The sequence below is a fragment of the Lonchura striata genome, chromosome 28 (genome assembly GCF_050655825.1).
Source record: "Lonchura striata isolate lonStrDom1 chromosome 28, ASM5065582v1, whole genome shotgun sequence".
Classification (NCBI taxonomy): domain Eukaryota; kingdom Metazoa; phylum Chordata; class Aves; order Passeriformes; family Estrildidae; genus Lonchura; species Lonchura striata.
In genome coordinates this window covers 1,106,236-1,127,743 of record NC_140730.1, presented here as the reverse complement: position 1 = coordinate 1,127,743, position 21,508 = coordinate 1,106,236, and the positions used below count along the sequence as shown (strand labels likewise).

At 60.0% G+C, this 21,508-nt stretch overlaps 3 protein-coding genes across 6 annotated transcripts; 1 reads left to right on the top strand and 2 right to left on the bottom strand.

The window, feature by feature from the left end:
• Positions 1-433: 433 nt before the first annotated feature.
• On the bottom strand, positions 434-5,221 carry BORCS8 (BLOC-1 related complex subunit 8). The gene is made up of 5 exons (XM_077788875.2): positions 5,160-5,221; positions 4,009-4,121; positions 2,827-2,891; positions 1,906-1,998; positions 434-886 (listed from the first exon to the last, which is right to left on the bottom strand). Exons 1-5 carry the CDS (start codon positions 5,194-5,196, stop codon positions 844-846), a joined length of 351 nt encoding a protein of 116 aa, XP_077645001.1. The 5' UTR covers positions 5,197-5,221; the 3' UTR covers positions 434-843.
• A 275-nt stretch (positions 5,222-5,496) lies between these two features.
• RFXANK (regulatory factor X associated ankyrin containing protein) lies at positions 5,497-14,324 on the top strand. Its single transcript, XM_077788874.2, has 10 exons — positions 5,497-5,529; positions 6,457-6,571; positions 7,445-7,516; positions 9,114-9,194; positions 10,385-10,450; positions 10,690-10,790; positions 11,316-11,441; positions 12,006-12,072; positions 13,078-13,158; positions 14,129-14,324. The coding sequence occupies exons 2-10, from the start codon at positions 6,538-6,540 to the stop codon at positions 14,188-14,190; spliced, it is 690 nt and encodes a 229-aa protein (XP_077645000.1). The 5' UTR covers positions 5,497-5,529; positions 6,457-6,537; the 3' UTR covers positions 14,191-14,324.
• An 887-nt stretch (positions 14,325-15,211) lies between these two features.
• On the bottom strand, positions 15,212-18,931 carry NR2C2AP (nuclear receptor 2C2 associated protein). Of its 4 annotated transcripts, XM_085562290.1 has the most exons (6): positions 18,730-18,853; positions 17,814-17,860; positions 17,342-17,432; positions 17,100-17,205; positions 15,574-15,636; positions 15,212-15,439 (listed from the first exon to the last, which is right to left on the bottom strand). In XM_085562290.1, the coding sequence occupies exons 2-6, from the start codon at positions 17,852-17,854 to the stop codon at positions 15,318-15,320; spliced, it is 423 nt and encodes a 140-aa protein (XP_085418416.1). In that variant the 5' UTR covers positions 17,855-17,860; positions 18,730-18,853; the 3' UTR covers positions 15,212-15,317. The 4 variants fall into 4 exon arrangements, with proteins under 4 accessions (XP_085418416.1, XP_085418413.1, XP_085418412.1 ...); XM_085562287.1 differs by lacking the exon at positions 18,730-18,853 and adding an exon at positions 18,859-18,931 and having other exon boundaries at positions 15,212-15,636; XM_085562286.1 differs by having other exon boundaries at positions 15,212-15,636; positions 18,730-18,862.
• Positions 18,932-21,508: the final 2,577 nt, after the last annotated feature.

Genomic DNA, 21,508 nt, shown 5'->3' with positions numbered 1-21,508 from the left:
CGGCGGGACCGGGGCCGGCGGGACCGGGGCCGGAGGGACCGGGGATGCTCGGAGGGGCCCGGCGGAACCGGGACCGGTCGGGCGGGACCGGGGCTCGGGAGGGACCGGAGATGCTCGGAGGGCTCCGGGGAAACCGGGACCGGGGATGCTCGGAGGGACAGAACCGGGAGTGGAGGGGCAGGACCGGGGCCGGAGGGACCGGGGATGCTCAGAGGGCTCCGGGGGAACCGGGACCGGTCGGGCGGGACCGGGGATGTTCGGAGGGGCGGGACCGGGACCGGAGAGGCGGGACCGGGGCTCGGGAGGGACCGGGGATGCTCGGAGGGCTCCGGGGGAAGCGGGACCGGGGATGCTCGGAGGGCTCCGGGGGAACCGGGGCCGGATGAAAAAGCAGCTCCGAGCTCCCAGGGCGACAGGAGAAACGCTGAAAACCTTTCAGAGGAATTTTCTTTTTTTTTTGGGAGGATTTTTTGGGGTTTTTTTCCTCCTTTTTATTCTCGTCCTCATTAAAACCAATCCCAGCAATTCCCCGGCACCAGCCGGGAACTGGAGAATTCCTCAAAAAAAGCTTTTGTGTGCTGAAATTCCAGATTTTCACACAAAATTCCCAAAGCAAAACCTCATTTGGGTTGGTTTTTTTTCTTGTTTTTTTGGGAATAAAAAAGCCTGGAAAAAAACTGGGAAGGTGAAACACAACCCACGGAAAAGAGGCCCAAAAAAAGCAGGATTTGGGATTTTTCCAGCTCTTTTTTCCCCTCTGGGAATTCAGGGGCTTCTCTACCTGTGCAGCCCCAGAGGTTTTTTCCCACTTCTTCCCAAGGTTGGGAAATTCAGGATGGAAAATCAGGAAGTGCCTGGAGGATTCTTGGATTGGGGGGTGATGGTGCTGTGGAAGGAAAAAGGAAAAGTCACACGCAGCAGGCTGGAAATGTGGGAAATTTGGGGTTTCCTTCCAAAATTCCCACTGCTGGTGGTGGTTGGGATAAGGGGTTTTTCCTGGGATTTGTGGCAAGAAAAGCAGGAATGCTGTCCTGGCTCCCTCCTTTCCCAGATTTCGGGTTCAGGAAAAGTGGGAATGCTGTCCTGGCTCCCTCCTTTCCCAGATTTCGGGTTCAGGAAAAGTGGGAATGCTGTCCTGGCTCCCTCCTTTCCCAGATTTCGGGTTCAGGAAAAGTGGGAATGCTGTCTTGGCTCAGCCCTTTCCCAAATTTCGGGTTCAGAAAAAGCAGGAATGCTGTCCTGGCTCATCCTGGCTCCCTCCTCTCCCAGATTTGGGGTTCAGGGATGCTCGGGAATTCCATCCCAGCTCCCTCCTCCCCGGATTCTGGGAATTCCGTCCCGGCTCCCTCCTCCCCGGATTCTGGGAATTCCGTCCCGGCTCCCTCCTCCCCGGATTCTGGGAATTCCGTCCCGGCTCCCTCCTCCCCGGATCTGGGAATTCCGCCCTGGCTCCCTGCTCCCCGGATTCTGGGAATTCCGGCCCGGCTCCCTCCTGCCCGGATTCTGGGAATTCCGTCCCGGCTCCCTCCTCTCCCGGATTCTGGGAATTCCGGCCCAGCTCCCTCCTGCCCGGATTCTGGGAATTCCGTCCCGGCTCCCTCCTCCCCGGATTCTGGGAATTCCGTCCCGGCTCCCTGCTCCCGGATTTGGGGAATTCCGGCCCGGCTCTCTCCTCTCCCGGATTCTGGGAATTCTGTCCCGGCTCCCTGCTCCCCGGATTCTGGGAATTCCGTCCCGGCTCCCTGCTCCCCGGATTCCGGGAATTCCGTCCCGGCTCCCTGCTCCCCAGATTCTGGGAATTCCGTCCCGGCTCCCTCCTCCCCAGATTCTGGGAATTCCGTCCCGGCTCCCTCCTCCCTGGATTCTGGGAATTCCGGCCCAGCTCCCTGCTCCCGGGTCCGGTACCTGCCCAGCCGCTCCCGGGTGGCGATGGAATTCCGGAGCAGGCTGTCGATGCTGCGGAAGCACACGCTGCTGTCCGCCATGCTCCTGACGGCGCTGCAAAGGCGGGAAAAGCGGGACAGGGACGGAGCTGGAATTCCCAGAGTTCGGCTGCTCCCCTCCCCGATCCCGGGAAACCTCGGGCCGGAGGAGCTTGGTGCTGTGGGAAGGTGGGGAACTCCCACCAAGGCCCCAAATTCCTGCCGGGTGTTCCCAAATCCCAGCTCTTCCCGGGATCCTGCTGTGCTTTCCAGACCAGAATTCCAGGAATTTCCCTCTCAAAGTGAAAATCCCAAATCCCAGTTCATTCCCAGGATCCCGCTGTGCTTTCCAGCCCGGAATTCCAGGAATTTCCCTCTCAAAGTGAAAATCCCAAATCCCAATTCATTCCCGGGATCCTGCTCTGTTTTCCAGCCCAGAATTCCAGGAATTTCCCTCTCAAAGTGAAAATCCCAAATCCCAATTCATTCCCAGGATTCTGCTCTGTTTTCCAGCCCAGAATTCCAGGAATTTCCCTCTCAAAGTGAAAATCCCAAATCCCACCTCTTCCCAACTCATTCCCGGGATCCCGCTGTGCTTTCCAGCCTGGAATTCCAGGAATTTCCCTTTCAAAGTGAAAATCCCAAATCCCAATTCATTCCCGGGATCCTGCTCTGTTTTCCAGCCTGGAATTCCAGGAATTTCCCTCTCAAAGTCAAATTCCTGCTAAGAACTCAAAGCTCATCCCAAATCCCAGCTCATTCCCTGGATTTTCCCACCCAAAATTCCAGGAATTCCCCTCCTCCCAGGGTGCAAATCCCAAACCCCAGCCTCCCCCCAGCCCCATTCCCGGCTCCCTGGCGCGTTTTCCAGCCCGGAATTCCGGGAATTCCGGGATCCCCAGACCTGCAGGCGTACTCCACGGTGTAGATGGCTCCCTGGCTCTGCTCCTCCCAGCTCTGCATGTCCGACTGCAGGGGGGAAAACAGGGATCAGGAAAACAGGGAAAACAGGGAAAACAGGGATCAGGGAAACAGGGAAAACAGGGAATAGGGAAACAGGGAATAGGGAAACAGGGATCAGGAAAACAGGGAAAACAGGGAATAGGGAAACAGGGAAAACAGGGATCAGGGAAACAGGGAAAACAGGGAAAACAGGGAATAGGGAAACAGGGAATAGGGAAACAGGGAAAACAGGGATCAGGAAAACAGGGAAAACAGGGAATAGGGAAAACAGGGAATAGGGAAACAGGGAAAACAGGGATCAGGAAAACAGGGAAAACAGGGGAAACAGGGATCAGGGAAACAGGGATCAGGGAAAACAGGGATCAGGGAAAACAGGGATCAGGGAAAACAGGGATCAGGGAAACAGGGAAAACAGGGATCAGGAAAACAGGGAAAACAGGGAATAGGGAAACAGGGAATAGGGAAACAGGGAAAACAGGGGAAACAGGGATCAGGGAAAACAGGGATCAGGGAAAACAGGGATCAGGGAAAACAGGGATCAGGGAAACAGGGATCAGGAAAACAGGGATCAGGAAAACAGGGAAAACAGGGAATAGGGAAACAGGGAATAGGGAAACAGGGATCAGGGAAACAGGGAAAACAGGGAAAACAGGGAATAGGGAAACAGGGAATAGGGAAACAGGGATCAGGGATCAGGGAAAACAGGGATCAGGGAAACGGGGAAAACAGGGAAAACAGGGATCAGGGAAAACAGGAATCAGGGAAACAGGGAAAACAGGGATCAGGGAAACAGGGAAAACAGGGAAAACAGGGATCAGGGAAACAGGGAAAACAGGGATCAGGGAAAACAGGGAAAACAGGGATCAGGGAAAACAGGGATCAGGGAAACAGGGAAAACAGGGAATAGGGAAACAGGGATCAGGGAAACAGGGAAAACAGGGAAAACAGGGATCAGGGAAAACGGGGATCGGGGGGGTCTCCATGGGAACGGGGGTCTGGGGAGGGAATTCCATCAAAAAGCGAAAGGAGCTTTATGAGAACGGTCAAACTTCCAGGGGAAGCAGGAAAGGGAAGGAAAGACCTGGAAAAGCCCCGGAATTCCCGGAATTCCCGGGATTCCCACCTTGTGCTGGGCCAGCTCGGGCAGGGAGCGGCGCACGTGCTCCTGCAGCCGGTACAGCGCCACCGAGGGCTCGTTGGCCAGCACGTACAGGCTCTCCGTGAACTTGTCTGTCACTGCAGGAAAAACGGGAAAAAATGGGAAAAAACGGGAATTAACAGTGGGAAGTATCCATAAAAATCCATAGGAACTCCCATGGCTGGGCCAGCGCCACCAAGGGCTCGTTGTGCAGCACGTACAGGCTCTCCGTGAACTTGTCTGTCACTGCGGGAAAAACGGGAAAAAACGGGAAAAAATGGGAAAAAACGGGAATTAACGGGGGGAAATATCCATAAAAATCCATAGGAACTCCCATGGCCGGGCCAGCGGCACCGAGGGCTCGTTGTGCAGCACGTACAGGCTCTCCGTGAACTTGTCTGTCACTGCGGGAAAAATGGGGAAAAATGGGAAAAAACGGGAATTAACGGGGGGAAATATCCATGAAAATCCACAAAAATCCATGGAAATAGCTCCTAGAAATCCCGGGAAATATCTCCTAGAAATCCACAGAAACCCATAAAAACCTCTACAGAAATCCAGAGAAACCCACAGAAATCTGTCCATGGATATTTATAGAAACATCTCCAGAGAAGTCCACAGAAATCCATGGAAATAGCTCCTAGAAATCCATGGAAACAGCTCCTAGAAATCCAGGGAAATAGCGCCTAGAAATCCAGTCCCGGTCCCGTTTTTCCCGCTCCATTCCCGGTTTTCCCCGCTCCATTCCCGGTTTTCCCGCTCCATTCCCGGTTTTTTCCCATTCCATTCCCGTTTTCCCCGCTCCATTCCCGGTTTTTCCCGCTCCATTCCCGGTTTTCCCGCTCCATTCCCGTTTTCCCCGCTCCATTCCCGTTTTCCCCGCTCCATTCCCGTTTTCCCGGCTCCATTCCCGGTTTTTCCCGCTCCATTCCCGTTTTCCCCGCTCCATTCCCGGTTTTCCCGCTCCATTCCCGGTTTTTTCCCATTCCATTCCCGTTTTCCCCGCTCCATTCCCGTTTTCCCCGCTCCATTCCCGTTTTTTCCCGCTCCATTCCCGTTTTCCCCGCTCCATTCCCGTTTTCCCCGCTCCATTCCCGTTTTCCCCGCTCCGTTCCCGGTTTTCCCGTTTTTCCCACCTTTCTTCACCTTCAGCTGCATCTCCGCTTCCTCCATCCCGCCCGCCGCCGCTTCCGCCTCCGCCACTTCCGCTTCCGCCGGCGCCCCCGGAAACCTCCCCGGGCAGAGAAAACAGCCCCGGCCGGAAACGCGGCTGCGGCGGCGGCGTTCCGCCCCCCCGAACCGGTGCCAGCCCCGCCCGAGTCCCCGTGGCACCGCGGGGACACCCGGTGGGTCCCGGTGTGCCTCCGGTTTGGGACAGCCCGTGCTCCCGGTGTCCCCCCGGTGTCCCGCGCCCGTCGCCCCCGGGCCGCCCTCACCGGAGGCGGGGCCGGGCCCGCCGGGCCCCCCGCGGGCGCAGGAACGGGAAGTGAGGGACGGGAACGGCCGGTGAGACCGGGACCGGGAACGGGAACGGGAATGGGAATGGGACCGGGAACGGGAACGGGAACGGGAACGGGAACGGGAACGGGAACGGGACCGGGAACGGGAACGGGAATGGGAACAGCGACCGGGAACGGGACCGGAACCGGGAACGGGAACGGGAACGGGAACGGGAACGGGAACGGGAAAGGGAACGGGAACCCCGGGAATGGGAACGGGAACGGGACCGGGAACGGGAACGAGAACGGGAACCCCGGGAATGGGAACGGGAACGGGACCGGGACCGGGAACGGGAATGGGAATGGGACCGGGACTGGGAACGGGACCCGGATCGGGAACGGGAACGGGAACCCCGGGAATGGGAACGGGACCGGGAACGAGAACGGGAATGGGAATGGGACCGGGACTGGGAACGGGACCCGGATCGGGAACGGGAACGGGAACGGGAACGGGACCGGGAACGGGAACCCCGGGAATGGGAACGGGAACGGGAACGGGAAAGGGAACGGGAACCCCGGGAATGGGAACGGGAACGGGACCGGGACCGGGAACGGGAACGGGAACCCCGGGAATGGGAACGAGACCGGGAACAAGAACGGGAATGGGAATGGGACCGGGACTGGGAACGGGACCCGGATCGGGAACGGGACCAGGAACGGGACCGGGACCGGGAACGGGACCGGGAACGGGAACGGGAACCCCGGGAATGGGAACGGGACCGGGAACGAGAATGGGAATGGGACCGGGAACGGGAACGGGAACGAGAATGGGAATGGGAACCCCGGGAACGGGACCGGGAACGGGAACAGGAACGGGAACGAGAATGGGAACCCCGGGAATGGGAACGGGAACGGGACCGGGAACGGGAACGGGAACCCCGGGAATTGGGATGGGGAAGACAAACGGGACCCCAGACCCGGTTCCCCTCCCCAGGTGACGGAGCCCTCGGGCCCCCCAAGCCCGGGACCCCGGATTGGGTTGGAAAAGCGGAACGGAACCGAGCGGAGCGGCGGCATGGGGGACCCGGCACTCCCGGGGCCGGGGGACGGTGAGCCGGGAATACCGGGATGAACCGGAGAGGGACGGGGTCATTCATCCCGGGAATACCGGGATGAACTGGAGAGGGACGGGGTCAGCCAGCCCGGGAATACCGGGATGAACCGGAGAGGGACGGGGTCAGCCAGCCCGGGAATACCGGGATAAACCGGGACGGGACGGGGTCAATCAGCCCGGGAATACCGGGATGAACCGGAGAGGGACGGGGTCAGCCAGCCCGGGAATACCGGGATGAACCGGGCGGGATCAGCCCAGGAATGACGGGATGAACCGGGATGGGATCAGCCAGCCCAGGAATACCGGGATGAACCGGGATGGATTCAGCCCGGGAATACCGGGATGAACCGGGATGGGGTCAGCCAGGCCAGGAATACCGGGATGAACCGGGATGGATTCAGCCCGGGAATACCGGGATGAACCGGAGCTGGGACGGGGTCAGCCCGGGAATGAACCGGAGCCAGGCGGGATCAGCCCAGGAATACCGGGATGAACCGGGATGGGGTCAGCCAGCCCGGGAATGCCGGGATGAACCGGAGCCGGGACCGGGTCAGCCACCCCGGGATACCGGGATGAACCGGAGCCGGGTGGGATCAGCCAGCCCAGGAATACCGGGATGAACCGGGACGGGGTCAGCCAGCCCGGGATGAACTGGAGCCGGGGATGAACCAGAGCCGGGTGGGATCAGCCAGCCCGGGATACCGGGATGAACCGGAGCCGGGACCGGGTCAGCCAGCCCGGGATACCGGGATGAACCGGAGCCGGGTGGGATCAGCCACCCCGGGATACCGGGATGAACCGGAGCCGGGACCGGGTCAGCCGGGCCGGGACACCCCGACCCCCGTGACCCCCGGCTGTCGGCTCGCAGGCGGAGCCGGGACCCCCCGGAACCCCTCGGCCGCTCCCGGGGATTCCCAGAGCCCCGGCGAGGCCCTGGACAGTGAGTGCGGCACAGGGGGGAAATCCCGGGATCCCCCGTCCCAAAAATCCCGGCACGGAGCCCCGGACGTGGCAAATCCCATCCCATCCCAATCCCAAAATTTGGTGTCTGCTCCTGCCAGCCCCGAGAGCTCCACGCTGGAGCTGGAGCTGGGAATTCTCATTTTTCCCAATAAAACCTCGGATCAGGGGCTTTGGGATTCCCAAAAAGAGCCTCAAACTGCTCCTTTAACATGGAAAATCAAATCCCAATCCCAAAATTTGGTGTCTGCCCCTGCCAGCCCCGAGAGCTCCACGCTGGAGCTGGAGATGGGAATTCTCATTTTTCCCAATAAAACCTCGGATCAGGGGCTGGAAACGCTTTGGGATTCCCAAAAAGAGCCTCAAACTGCTCCTTTAACATGGAAAATCCCATCCCAATCCCAAAATTTGGTGTCTGCTCCTGCCAGCCCTGGGAGCTCCACACTGGAGCTGGAGACGGGAATTCTCATTTTTCCCAATAAAACCTCGGATCAGGGGCTTTGGGATTCCCAAAAAGAGCCTCAAACTGCTCCTTTAACATGGAAAATCAAATCCCAATCCCAATCCCAAAATTTGGTGTCTGCCCCTGCCAGCCCCGGGAGCTCCACGCTGGAACTGGAGATGGGAATTCTCATTTTCCTTGGATTTTTCCCAATAAAACCCCGGCTCAGGGATTTGGGATTCCCAAGTGGAGCCCGTCGAGGATGGGCAGTAGGAGGAGGGACCTGGGTGCTGTGGGTTTTAATAAATAGAAAATAAACCTGAAATTAAGAGAGAATAACTAAATAGGTAGAGAATGGATAAAGATAAACCAGAAATTGATCAAGAGTGACCCCGAGTTAATTGAGAATAATCCAAATTAATGGAGAATAACCCAAATTAACTGGGAATAACCCAAAATTAATGGAGAATAACCCCAAATTAATGGAAATTAAGCCCAAATGAAGTGAGAATAACCCCAAATTGATGGAGAATAACCCCAAATTAACTGAGGACAACCCTGAATTAATTGAGAATAACCCCAAATTAATGGAGAATAACTCCAATTTAAGTGAGAATAACCCCAAATTAATGGACAATAACCCCAAATGAAGTGAGGATAACCCCAAACGGAGTGAGGCTAACCCCAAATTAACTGAGAATAACCCCAAATTAATTGAGAATAACCCCAAATGGAGTGAGAATAACCCCAAATGGAATGAGAATAACCTCAAATTAACTGAGGATAACCTCAAATGGAGTGAGAATAACCCCAAATTAATTGAGAATAACCCAAATTAACGGAGAATAACCCCAAATTCATGGAGAATAACCCCAAATTAACTGTGAGTAACCCAAATTAACTGGGAATAACCCCAAATTCATGGAGAATAACCCAAATGAACTGGGAATGACCCAAATGAACTGGGAATGACCCAAATGAACTGGGAATGACCCAAATGAAGTGGGAATGACCCAAATTAACTGGGAATGACCCAAGTGAAGTGGGAATGACCCAAATGAACTGGGAATGACCCAAGTGAAGTGGGAATGACCCAAAGGAGCGCGGCTGATTTTGGCTCCCGTGGCTGGCCCAGGTTTCCCCCTGAAGCATTCCAACACCCTGACCAACAGGCAGCGAGGCAACGAGGTGTCAGCGCTGCCCGCCACGCTGGACAGTGAGTGCCACCCGTGGGGACACCCGTGGGGACACCCGTGGGGACACCCGTGGGCATGGGGACACCCGTGGGGACACCTGTGGGGACACCCGTGGGCATGGGGACACCCGTGGGGACACCCATGGGGACACCCGTGGGGACAGGGACACCCGTGGGGACACCCGTGGGGACACCCGTGGGCATGGGGACACCCGTGGGGACACCCGTGGGGACAGGGGACACCCGTGGGGACACCCGTGGGGACACCCGTGGGGACAGGGGACACCCGTGGGGACACCCGTGGGGACACCCGTGGGGACAGGGACACCCGTGGGGACACCCCTGGGCATGGGGACACCCCTGGGGACACCCGTGGGAACACCCGTGGGCATGGGGACACCCGTGGGGACACCCGTGGGGACAGGGACACCCGTGGGGACACCCGTGGGGACAGGGGACAGCAGGAGAGGGGACACAAGAGGGGCTGGGACCACCCTGGGATTTTGGGGACAGCAGGGGATGGGGTGGGGTTCACTGCTCCATTTGGGGACAGCAGAGGAGGGATTGGGGTCACCCGGGATTTTGGGGAGAGCAGGAGAGGGGTTGGGATCACCCCGGGATTTTGGGGACAGCAGGGCAGGGGGCTGGTGGAACCCTGGGATTTTGGGAGCAGCTCCCACCCACCAAATTTTCATGGATTTATTTTTCCCTGATGGATTTTGTCCCTTGCAGCGCTGCCCAAGGGGACATGGGGACAGCAGGGGATGGGGTTGGGGTCACCCCGGGATTTTGGGGACAGCAGGGGATGGGGTTGGGGTCACCCCATGATTTTGGGGACAGCAGGGGACAGGGTTGGGGTCACCCTGGGGCAGCTGCCACCCCCAGATTTTCAGGGAATTGCTTTTCCTGATGGATTGTGCCCCTGCAGCGCTGCCCAAGGGGACAGGGGGACAGCAGGGGACGGAGTTGGGGTCACCCCGGGATTTTGGGGACAGCAGGGGAGGGGTTGGGGTCACTGCTGGATTTTGGGGACAGCAGGGGACGGAGTTGGGGTCACCCCGGGATTTTGGGGACAGCAGGGGAGGGGTTGGGGTCACCCCGGGATTTTGGGGGCAGCAGGGGAGGGGTTGGGGTCACTGCTGGATTTTGGGGACAGCTGCCACCCCCAGATTTTCAGGGAATTGTTTTCCTGACGGATTGTGCCCCTGCAGCGCTGTCCATCCACCAGCTGGCTGCCCAGGGGGAGCTGATCCAGCTGAAGGAGCACCTGAGGAAAGGTTGGTGTCCCTTTGGCCCTGCCAGGACCTGCCAGGTCCTCTCCGTGCCCTCTCACTCGGTTTCCACTCGCTGGAATTGTGGTTTGCTTCCATTTCTGTGGAGATTTCTCGGAAAAATCCTCCGGAATCCCCAGTTCCAGCAGCCAGCAGCTGGCTGAGGAGGCCTCGCAGCCCTTACTGGTGGGACTGGTGGGACTGGGAGCACGGGGGGGCTGACCCGGCTCTGTCCCCCCACCCAGGTGAGAATTTGGTGAACAAACCCGACGAGAGGGGCTTCACCCCCCTGATCTGGGCCGCGGCCTTCGGGGAGATCGAGACCGTGCGGCACCTCCTGGACTGGGTGAGGCCCGGGGCTCCCCGGGTGGCCTGGGCCTGTCCCGGGTCTGTCCTGGGTGTGGGGTCTGTCCTGAGTCTGTCCCGGGTCTGTCCTGGGTGTGGGGTCTGTCCCGAGTCTGTCCCGAGTCTGTCCCGGGTCTGTCCCGGGTCTGGGGTCTGTCCTGGGGTCTGTCCCGGGTCTGGGGTCTGTCCTGGGGGTCTGTCCTGGCTGTGGGGTCTGTCCTGGGTCTGGGGTCTGTCCCAGGTCTGGCCTGGGGTCTGTCCTGGGCCTGTCCCGGGTCTGGGGTCTGTCCCGAGTCTGTCCCGGGCCTGTCCCAGGTCTGTCCTGGGTGTGGGGCCTGCCCTGGGTCTGTCCCGGGTCTGGGGTCTGTCTCCAGGGCAGTGTCACCCCTGTCCCTGTCCCCCTGTCCCTTTCCCCCATCCCTGTCCCTGTCCCCTGTCCCTGTCCCCAGGGTGTCCCTGTCCCCTGTCCCTGTCCTGTCCCCCATCCCTGTCCCTGTCCTGTCCCCTGTCACCTCGGTCCCCGCAGGGCGCGGACCCGCACGCGCTGGCCAAGGAGCGCGAGAGCGCGCTGGCGCTGGCCAGCATGGGCGGCTACACCGACATCGTCACCCTGCTGCTGGACAGGGACGTGGACATCAACACCTACGACTGGGTGGGTGCCACCCGGGACAGGACGGGCACGGGGACACGGGGACAGGGACAGGGGGACAGGGACAGGGGGGACAGGGGGACACAGGGGACAGGGGGGACATGAGGACAAGTGTCCCCAGTGCTGCCAGCATGGCCAGGGGACACCAGCCTGGAATTGGGAGGCTGGAGGGGATCCCAGTCTGGAGCTGGGAGAGGCTGAAGGGGACCCCAGTCTGTAACTGGGAGGTTGAAGGGGATCCCAGTCTGTAATTGGGAGGTTGAAGGGGATCCCAGTCTGGAACTGGGAGGCTGGAGGGGATCCCAGTCTGGAACTGGGAGGCTGGACGGGATCCCAGTCTGTAACTGGGAGGTTGGAGGGGACCCCAGTCTGTAATTGGGAGGTTGAAGGGGATCCCAGTCTGGAACTGGGAGGTTGGAGGGGATCCCAGTCTGGAACTGGGAGGTTGGAGGGGATCCCAGTCTGGAACTGGGAGGCTGAAGGGGACCCCAGCGGGTCGGGGAGCCCCCAGGGACCCCCGGGGGCAGCAGGAGCCGGGCCTGACCCTCCCCTGCCCTGTCCCCACAGAACGGGGGCACCCCCCTGCTCTACGCCGTGCGCGGGAACCACGTCAAGTGCGTGGAGGCTCTCCTGGGTAAGGGAACATCCCAAAATCCTGCTGCTGGGTAAGGGAAAATCCCAAAATCCTGCTCCTGGGTAAGGGAACATCCCAAAATCCTGCTCCGGGGTAAGGGAACATCCCAAAATCCTGCTGCTGGGTAAGGGAAAATCCCCAAATCCCGCTCCCGGGTAAGGGAACATCCCAAAATCCTGCTCCGGGGTAAGGGAACATCCCAAAATCCCGCTCCGGGGTAAGGGAACATCCCAAAATTCTGCTCCTGGGTAAGGGAAAATCCCCAAATCCCGCTCCCGGGTAAGGGAACATCCCAAAATCCTGCTCCTGGGTAAGGGAAAATCCACAAATCCCGCTCCCGGGTAAGGGAAAATCCCCAAATCCCACTCCCGGGTAAGGGAAAATCCCCAAATCCCACTCCCGGGTAAGGGAAAATCCCCAAATCCTGCTCCTGGGTAAGGGAAAATCCACGAATCCCGCTCCTGGGTAAGGAAAAATCCCAAAATCCTGCTCCCGGGTAAGGGAAAATCCCCAAATCCCACTCCCAGGTAAGGGAAAATCCCCAAATCCCGCTCCCGGGAAACGAAAAATCCTAAAATCCTGCTCCCGGGTAAGGGAAAATCCCCAAATCCTGCTCCCGGGTAAGGGAAAATCCCAAAATCCGGGGGTCCCCGTTCCCCCCGGCAGCCCCCATTGCCCATTGGGGGACAGCTCCGGGGGTCCCCATTATCCCGGGGCAGTTCTGGGGGTCCCTGTGCCCCCCAAAGCCCCCATTTCCCACCCCAGGGCACAGCTTTGGGGGTCCCCATTCCCCCGGGGCAGTTCTGGGGGTCCCCGAGCCCCCCAAAGCCCCCATTTCCCACCCCAGGGCACAGCTTTGGGGGTCCCCATTCCCCTGGGGCAGTTCTGGGGGTCCCCATTCCCCTGGGGCAGTTCTGGGGGTCCCCGAGCCCCCCAAAGCCCCCATTGCCCACCCCGGGGCAGTTCTGGGGGTCCCCGAGCCCCCTCACCCCCGCTGCCCCCCAGCTTGCGGTGCCGACCTGACGGAGGAGGCAGATTCGGGGTACACCCCCATGGACCTGGCCGTGGCCCTGGGACACAAGAAAGGCAAGTGTCCCCCTCCGAAAATGGGGTTTGCCCCCCGAAAATGGGGTTTGCCCTCCGAAAATGGGGTTTGCCCTCCGAAAATCGGGTTTGCCCCCCAAAAAATGGGGTTTGCCCCCCGAAAATGGAGTTTGCCCTCCGAAAATGGGGTTTGCCCCCCCAAAAATGGGGTTTGCCCTCAGAAAAATGGGATTTTCCCCTCAGAAATCAGGGGTTTCCCCTCAGAAAAATGGGATTTTCCCCCTCAGAAAAATGGGATTTTCCCCTTCAGAAATCAGGGGTTTCCCCTCATAAAAATGGGATTTCCCCTCAGAAAACAGGGGTTTCCCTCAGAAAACAGGTATTTTCCCCACAGGAAACCAGGATTTTCCCCCTCAGAAAACAAGGATTTCTCCTCAGAAAATGGGTATTTCCCTCAGAAAGTAAGGGTTTCCCTCAGGAAACTAGGACTTTTCCCTCAGAAAAATGGGATTTTCCCCCTCAGAAAAAATGTTTTTTTCCCCCTCATCAAAAATGGGATTTCCCTCAGGAAGCAGGGATTTTCCCCTCAGAAAAATGGGATTTTCCCCATCAGAAAACAAGGGCTTTCCTCAGAAAACAGAGATTTTCCCCTCAGAAAAATTGGATTTTGCCCTCAGAAAAATGCGATTTTCCCCCTCAGGAAAAATGGGATTTCCCCCTCAGAAAAATGGAATTTTCCCCCTCAGAAAACAAGGATTTCTCCTCAGAAAACGGGCATTTCCCTCAGAAAACCAGGGGTTTCCCTCAGAAAGTAAGGGTTTCCCTAAGGAAGCAGGGATTTTGCCTCAGAAAACATGGGTTTCCCTCAGAAAACTGGGATTTTTCCCTCCGAAAATGGGTTTTTTCCCTCAGAAAATGAGATTTTTCCCTCAGGAAATGGGACTTTTCCCTCAGGAAACGATGCCCAGCTCCTTCCCAGAGCAGCCTCCTGAACCCTGCTCTCCTCCCTCAGTCCAGCAGGTGATCGAGAACCACATCCTGAAGCTGTTCCGCAACAAGAGGAAGAAGAAATGAGCAGACCTGGAGAAATCCGGAATTTCTGCTTCCGTGATCCCACCCCCATGGCTGCCATGCCGAAAATCCAGGGATGCTCATTCCTGCCCATCAGAAATGAACTTTAATTGCAATTAAACTCTGCGGAGCCCTGACTGCTGCCTCAGCCCATCCTCATCCCGGATTTTGGGCAGCCACAAGTCAAAATTTCCCCTCAGTATCCTGGAATTCCTGCCCATAAAGCTGGAAAATCCTGAGGATTCTGGCAGGTGGGAATCTCAATTTTTGGGCAACAAGGAGTCAAAATTTCCCCTCGGCATTGAAATTCCTGCCCAGAGCTGTCCCTTCTGGAAAATCCTGCAGGATTCTGGCACATGGAAATCTCAGTTTTTGGGCAGCCACCAGCCAAAATTCCCCCTCAGCTTTGTGGAATTCCCACCCAGAGCTGTCCCTTCACCTCCCATAAAGCTGGAAAATCCTGCAGGATTCTGGCAGGTGGGAATTTCAGGTTTTGGGCAACAAGGAGTCAAAATTTCCCCTCAGCTTTGTGGAATTCCCATCCAGAGCTGTCCCTTCACAAAGGGAAGTTCCCATAAAGCTGCCACAGCCAGGAGGAAAAATCCTGCAGGATTCTGGCAGGTGGGAATCTCAGGTTTTGGGCAACAAGGAGTCAAAATTCCCCCTCAGCATTATGAAATTCCCACCCAGAGCTGTCCCTTCTGGAGAATCCTGCAGGATTCTGGTACGTCGGAATCTCAGGTTTTGGGCACCAAGGAGTCAAAATTCCCCCTCAGCATTATGAAATTCCCACCTGGAGCTGTCCCTTCTGGAGAATCCTGCAGGATTCTGGTACGTCGGAATCTCAGGTTTTGGGCACCAAGGAGTCAAAATTTCCCCTCAGCATTATGAAATTCCCACCCGGAGCTGTCCCTTCTGGAGAATCCTGCAGGATTCTGGTGCTGCCGTCCCAAGCAGCTCAGGAGGTGACAGCACACCAGGGGACACTTCTCCTCTGCCCTGAAGCCAAACCCCTGAGGGCTCATTCCAGGAAAAGAAGCAGGAATGCCTTTTATTGATCCCATTCCACACCCGAGGTGTCCCCGGGGGTTTTCGGAGCCCCCCGAGGTGGGCACAGCCCCGGGGTCCCCCTAGAGCCTCTCCCCCAGCACCCCCAGGTGATAAACCACCACCCTCCCGAAGAAATCCGTGCTGCTCCCGAAGGTGATCTTCAGCTTGTCCAGCACCGTCTCCTCCACCTGGAACTGCTGCAGCTCCCGGTCAAGGAGCAACGCTGGGGTCGGCATGTGGGGGTCACACCCCCTGCTCTGCTCGGCAGCAAAGCCCCCCAAAAAACCCCCAAATTCCGCCTTGTCCCCAGCACCATCCCGGGAAAGGATATCTGCATGGCGTGGCTGTCCTGCGGGTACAGCTCGGATATTTTCACCAGCTCCTCTCCGGTTCTGCAGCCTGGGCAGGGCGAGGGGGGAGCCTCAGGTGCTGCCAGGAGCCTCCCAAAATCTTCCCTGGCACCCAGAGGCTCCCAGCCCCTCTTTATTCACTCACAGAGCTGCTCCAGGTGCTCCCAGGTGTGTCCCAAAATCTTCCCTGGCACCCAGAGGATCCCAGCCCCTCTTTATTCACCCTCAGAGCCTCTCCAGGTGCTCCCAGGAGCCTCCCAAAATCTTCCCTGGCACCCAAAGGCTCCCAGCCCCTCTTTATTCACTCACAGAGCTGCTCCAGGTGCTGTCCCAGAATCTTCTCCCACTCCCACCAGCTCTTAATTCCCCCACAGACCCTCTCCAGGTGCTGTCCCAAAATTTTCTCTGGCTCCCACCAGCACCCAAAGGCTCCCAGCCCATCTTTATTCACACAGAGCCTCTCCAGGTGCTGTCCCAAAATCTTCCCTGGTTCCCACCAGCTTCCAGCCCCTCTTTATTCACTCACAGAGCTGCTCCAGGTGCTCCCAGGTGTGTCCCAAAATTTTCTCTGGCACCCAGAGGCTCCCACCCCTCTATTCACCCACGGAGCTGCTCCAGATGCTGTCCCAAAATCTTCCCCCATTCCCACCAGCTCCCAGCCCCTCTTTATTCACCCTCAGAGCCTCTCCAGGTGCTGCCAGGAGCCTCCCAAAATCTTCCCTGGCACCCAGAGGCTCCCAGCCCCTCTTTATTCACTCACGGAGCTGCTCCAGGTGCTCCCAGGTGCTGTCCCAAAATCTTCCCCCACTCGCACCAGCTCTTAATTCACCCTCAGAGCCTCTCCAGGTGCTGTCCCAAAATTTTCTCTGGCTCCCACCAGCACCCAAAGGCTCCCAGCCTTCTTTATTCACCCACAGAGCTGCTCCAGGTGCTGTCCCAAAATCTTCCCCCACTCTCACCATCTCCCAGCCCCTCTTTATTCATCCATGGAGCTGCTCCAGGTTCTCCCAGGTGCTTTCCCAAAATCTTCCCTGGCACCCAGAGGATCCCAGCCCCTCTTTATTCACCCACAGACCCTCTCCAGGTGCTGTCCCAAAATTTTCTCTGGCTCCCACCAGCACCCAAAGGCTCCCAGCCCCTCTTTATTCACACAGAGCCTCTCCAGGTGCTGTCCCAAAATCTTCCCTGGTTCCCACCAGCTTCCAGCCCCTCTTTATTCACTCACAGAGCTGCTCCAGGTGCTCCCAGGTGTGTCCCAAAATCTTCCCTGGCACCCAGAGGCTCCCATTCCCTCTTTATTCACTCACAGAGCTGCTCCAGGTGCTCCCAGGTGTGTCCCAAAATCTTCCCTGGCACCCAGAGGCTCCCATTCCCTCTTTATTCCCCCTCAGAGCCTCTCCAGGTGCTCCCGAGCCCTCCTGGCCTTTGGGACTGGCTGACCAATCTCCCTGAGCCTCCCTCTCCCCCCGCAGGATGCAGGTGTGGGTAAACTGAGGCAGGAGCCACGCTCACCTTCCAGCGTGCAGAGCCGGCTGGAGAATCCCCCCTGGAACTGGACGTGGAGCTGGGAGACCCTGACAGGCTGGGGGAAGTCCAGGGTGACCCACTGGGCTGTGCCCTGGTGGGGACAGCAGTGTCAGGGGCAGGGTGGGGCGGGGGTCCCCGGGGGCACGGGGGGCGCAGGGGGTCCCCGGTGTCACAGGGGTCCCCGGTGTCACGGGGGGTCCCCGCTGTGTCCCCGTGGTGTCCCCGACCTGGTCCGAGTTCCAGCAGGTCTCCTCGCTGCCATCGAACAGGTTCTGCTTCCCGAAGTGCTTCACGTCCCGGTTCAGCACGGAGCTGACCCTGCGGGGACACGGGGACAGTGCCGGGACAGCGGGGACAGTGCCGGGGATAGCGGAGACAGTACCGGGGACAGTGCCGGGGACACGGGGACAGTACCGGGGACAGAAGGGACAGTGTCAGGACAGCGGGGACAGTGCCGGGGACAGGCGGAGGGGCCGGGGACATTACCGGGGACAGTGGCGGGACAGAGGGGACAGTGCTGGGACAGGCGGAGGGACCGGGGACAGTACCGGGGACACGGGGACAGTACCGGGGACAGGCGGAGGGACCGGGGACATTACCGGGGACACGGGGACAGTACCGGGGACAGGCGGAGGGACCGGGGACATTACCGGGGACACGGGGACAGTACCGGGGACAGGCGGAGGGACCGGCACTCACCGCGTGGCCGTGCGGGCACACACCAGGGGCTCCAGGGGCATCGCTGCCTGCGGACAGGGGACAGACAGGGGACATGGTGGGGACAGCCCAGCAGGGCTGGGGACACCAAAAATGGGGCTGGGGACACCCGAAACGGGACTGGGGACACCAAAAATGGGGCTGGGGACACAAAAATGGGGCTGGGGACACCCCAAACAGGGCTGGGGACACCAAAAACGGGACTGGGGACACCCCAAACAGGGCTGGGGACACCAAAAATGGGGCTGGGGACACCCCAAATAGGGCTGGGGACACCCGAAACGGGACTGGGGACACCAAAAATGGGGCTGGGGACACCAAAAACGGGGCTGGGGACACCAAAAATGGGGCTGGGGACACCCCAAACAGGGCTGGGGACACCCCAAACGGGGCTGGGGACACCCGGAACGGGACTGGGGACACCAAAAATGGGCCTGGGGACACCCCAACAGGGCTGGGGACACCCGAAACGGGGCTGGGTACACCAAAAACGGGACTGGGGACACCCGAAACGGGACTGGGGACACCAAAAACGGGACTGGGGACACCAAAAACGGGACTGGGGACACCCCAAACGGGGCTGGGGACACCCCAACAGGGCTGGGGACACCCCAAACGGGACTGGGGACACCCCAAACGGGGCTGGGGACACCAAAAATGGGCCTGGGGACACCCAAAGCAGCACTGGGGACCCTCGGACAGTGCTGGGGACACCTGGGCAGGAATGGGGACCCTCGGTTCGCACCGGGGACCCTCGGTTCGCACCGGGGACCCTCGGACACCCCCGGGCGCCACCGGACAGCGCTGGGGACCCAGGCGACCCCCGGGCAGCCCCGGGGACCCCCGGGGGCTCCTCCCCGGTCCCCTCCCGGTCCCGCCGGTGCCGCCCCTCGCTCACCGCCCGCCGCAGGAAGAGGCGGAGCCGCCGCCCCGCTCCCGGTGTCCGGTACCGCCCCCGGCACCGCGGGAGCTCCGCGTGCCCCGGCGCCCCCCTCCCACCGTGTTCGCCCCCCTGCGAACGCCTCACCCGGTACCGGTGTCGGGTACCGCCCCCCGGTACCGCTTCCCGGTACCGCCCCCCGGTACGGGAGTCCGGTACAGCCCCCCCCGGTACCGCCCCCCCCGGTACCGCTTCCCGGTACAGCCCCCCCCGGTACCGCCCCCGGTACCGCTTCCCGGTACCGCCCCCCGGTACGGGAGTCCGGTACAGCCCCCGGTACCGCCCCCCCCGGTACCGCCCCCCGGTACCGCCCCCCGGTACGGGTGTCCGGTACAGCCCCCCCCGGTACCGCCCCCCCCAGTACCGCCCCCCAGTACCGCCCCCCGGTACCGCTTCCCGGTACCGCCCCCCGGTATCGCTTCCAGGTACCGCTCCGCCGGTACGGGAGTCCGGTACAGCCCCCCCCAGTACCGCTCCCCCGGTACCGCCCCCCGGTACGGGAGTCCGGTACAGCCCCCCCCGGTACCGCTCCCCCGGTACCGCTTCCCGGTACCGCTCCCCGCGTGTCCTTGGGAACGGAGGGATCCCCGCTCCTTTACCGGGGCTGGGGGGTCCCGGGGGGCGCGGGGACCTTCCCGGGGCAGCTCCGGTGGTGGCACAGGCGGAGAGGGACCGGGACCGGGACAGGGACCGGGACAGGGACAGGGAAGTGCGGGCTGGGAGGGATCCCCGCATTCCCGAACCCCTCAAACCCTGCACATCCCCGAACCCCTGCACATCCCGGCGTCCCTAAATCTCCGAATTCCTGAATTCCGTCATTGCCGAGTCCCTGGAGCCCCGCACATCTCTGCAGCCCTGCACATCCTGCATTCCTGAATTCCTGCATTCCTGAATTCCTGCATCCTCACAGATCCCTGCAAATCCCTGCACATCCCTGCGCATCCTGCATTCCTGAATTCCTGCATTCCTGAATCCCTGCATCCTCACAGATCCCTGCAAATCCCTGCACATCCCTGCGCATCCTGCATTCCTGAATGCCTGCATTCCTGAATTCCTGCATTTCCCGGCGTGCCAGCGTCCCTGAATCCCTGCATCCTCACAGATCCCTGCAAATCGCTGCATCCCTGAATCCCTGCATCCTCACAGATCCCTGCAAATCCCTGCATCCCCGCAAATCCCTGCATCCCCACACATTCCTGCATCCCTGCAAATTGCTGCATATCCCTGTACATCCCTGCACATCCCCACATCCCTCCATCCCCGCACCTCCCTGCTCAGCCCTGCATCCTTTTCCATCCCTGCATCCCTGTTTATCCTGGCGTCCCTGCATGGCTCAGCATCCCTGAATCCTGCACATCCCTGCACATTCCTGCATCCCTGAATCCTGCACATCCCTGCACATTCCTGCATCCCTGAATCCCTGCTCATCCCAGCCTCCCTGAATTCCTGCTCGTCCCTGCTCATCCCAGCATCCCTGAATTCCTGCTCATCCCTGCTCATCCCAGCCTCCCTGAATTCCTGCTCGTCCCTGCTCATCCCAGCCTCCCTGAATCCTGCACATCCCTGCACATTCCTGCATCCCTGAATTCCTGCTCGTCTCTGCACATTCCTGCATCCCTGAATCCTGCCCATCCCTGCTCATCCCAGCCTCCCTGAATTCCTGCTCATCCCTGCTCATCCCAGCCTCCCTGAATTCCTGCCCGTCCCTGCTCATCCCAGCCTCCCTGAATTCCTGCTCGTCCCTGCTCATCCCAGCCTCCCTGCCCACCGCAGCCCCCGGCCCCGCAGAGCTCCCGGTGCCGGCTGAGTCACGGCGGCCGCGCCGAGGCCGCCTCAGCTCAGTCACCGGCAAAATGAAACCCGGGAGAGCTGCGGGGCCGCCGCCCCCTCCTCGTCCCCCTCCTCATCCCCGTCATCCCCATCCTCATCCCCATTCCCATCCCTGTCCCCATCCCCATCCCCATTCCCATCCCCATCCCCATCCCCATCCCCATCCCCATTCCCATCCCCATTCCCATCCCCATCCCCATTCCCATCCCTGTCCCCATCCCCATCCCCATTCCCATTCCCATTCCCATTCCCATTCCCATTCCCATCCCCATTCCCATTCCCATCCCCATTCCCATCCCCATTCCCATCCCCATCCCCATCCCCGTCCCCATCCCCATCCCATCCCCATCCCCATCCCTGTCCCCGTCCCGTCCCCACCCCGGGGCTCGGCCCCGGCTGGGGACACGCAGCCCCCCGCACACACATGTCACACACATGTCACACGCCTGTGTGCACACCCGCGGGGACACGCGACACAGCAGCACACGCGTGACCGGCTCTGCCTTCCTCCTCCTCCTCCTCCTCCTCCTCCTCCTCCCTCCCCTCCTTCCCCCCCCGTCGAGTTTCGCCTGAGAAATTGGGTCAGAAACCGCAGGAGCCTCATTTGCCCCCGGGCTAATTGCGCGTCTGGGGACAGAGCTGCCGCTTCTGCCACCGCCGTGCGCGCCACCTCCGCACGGGCCGCGTCCCCGCTCCTCCCGGTGACCCCCGGCCCTCAGCGCTGGGAACCGGGGATCCCGGGGCTCGCTGGGAACCGGGGATCCCGGGGATCATTGGGAACCGGGGATCCCGGTGATTATTGGGAACCGGGGATCCCGGGGATCATTGGTAACTGGGGGATCCCGGGGATCATTGGGAACCGGGGATCCCGGGGATCATTGGTAACTGGGGGATCCCGGGGATCATT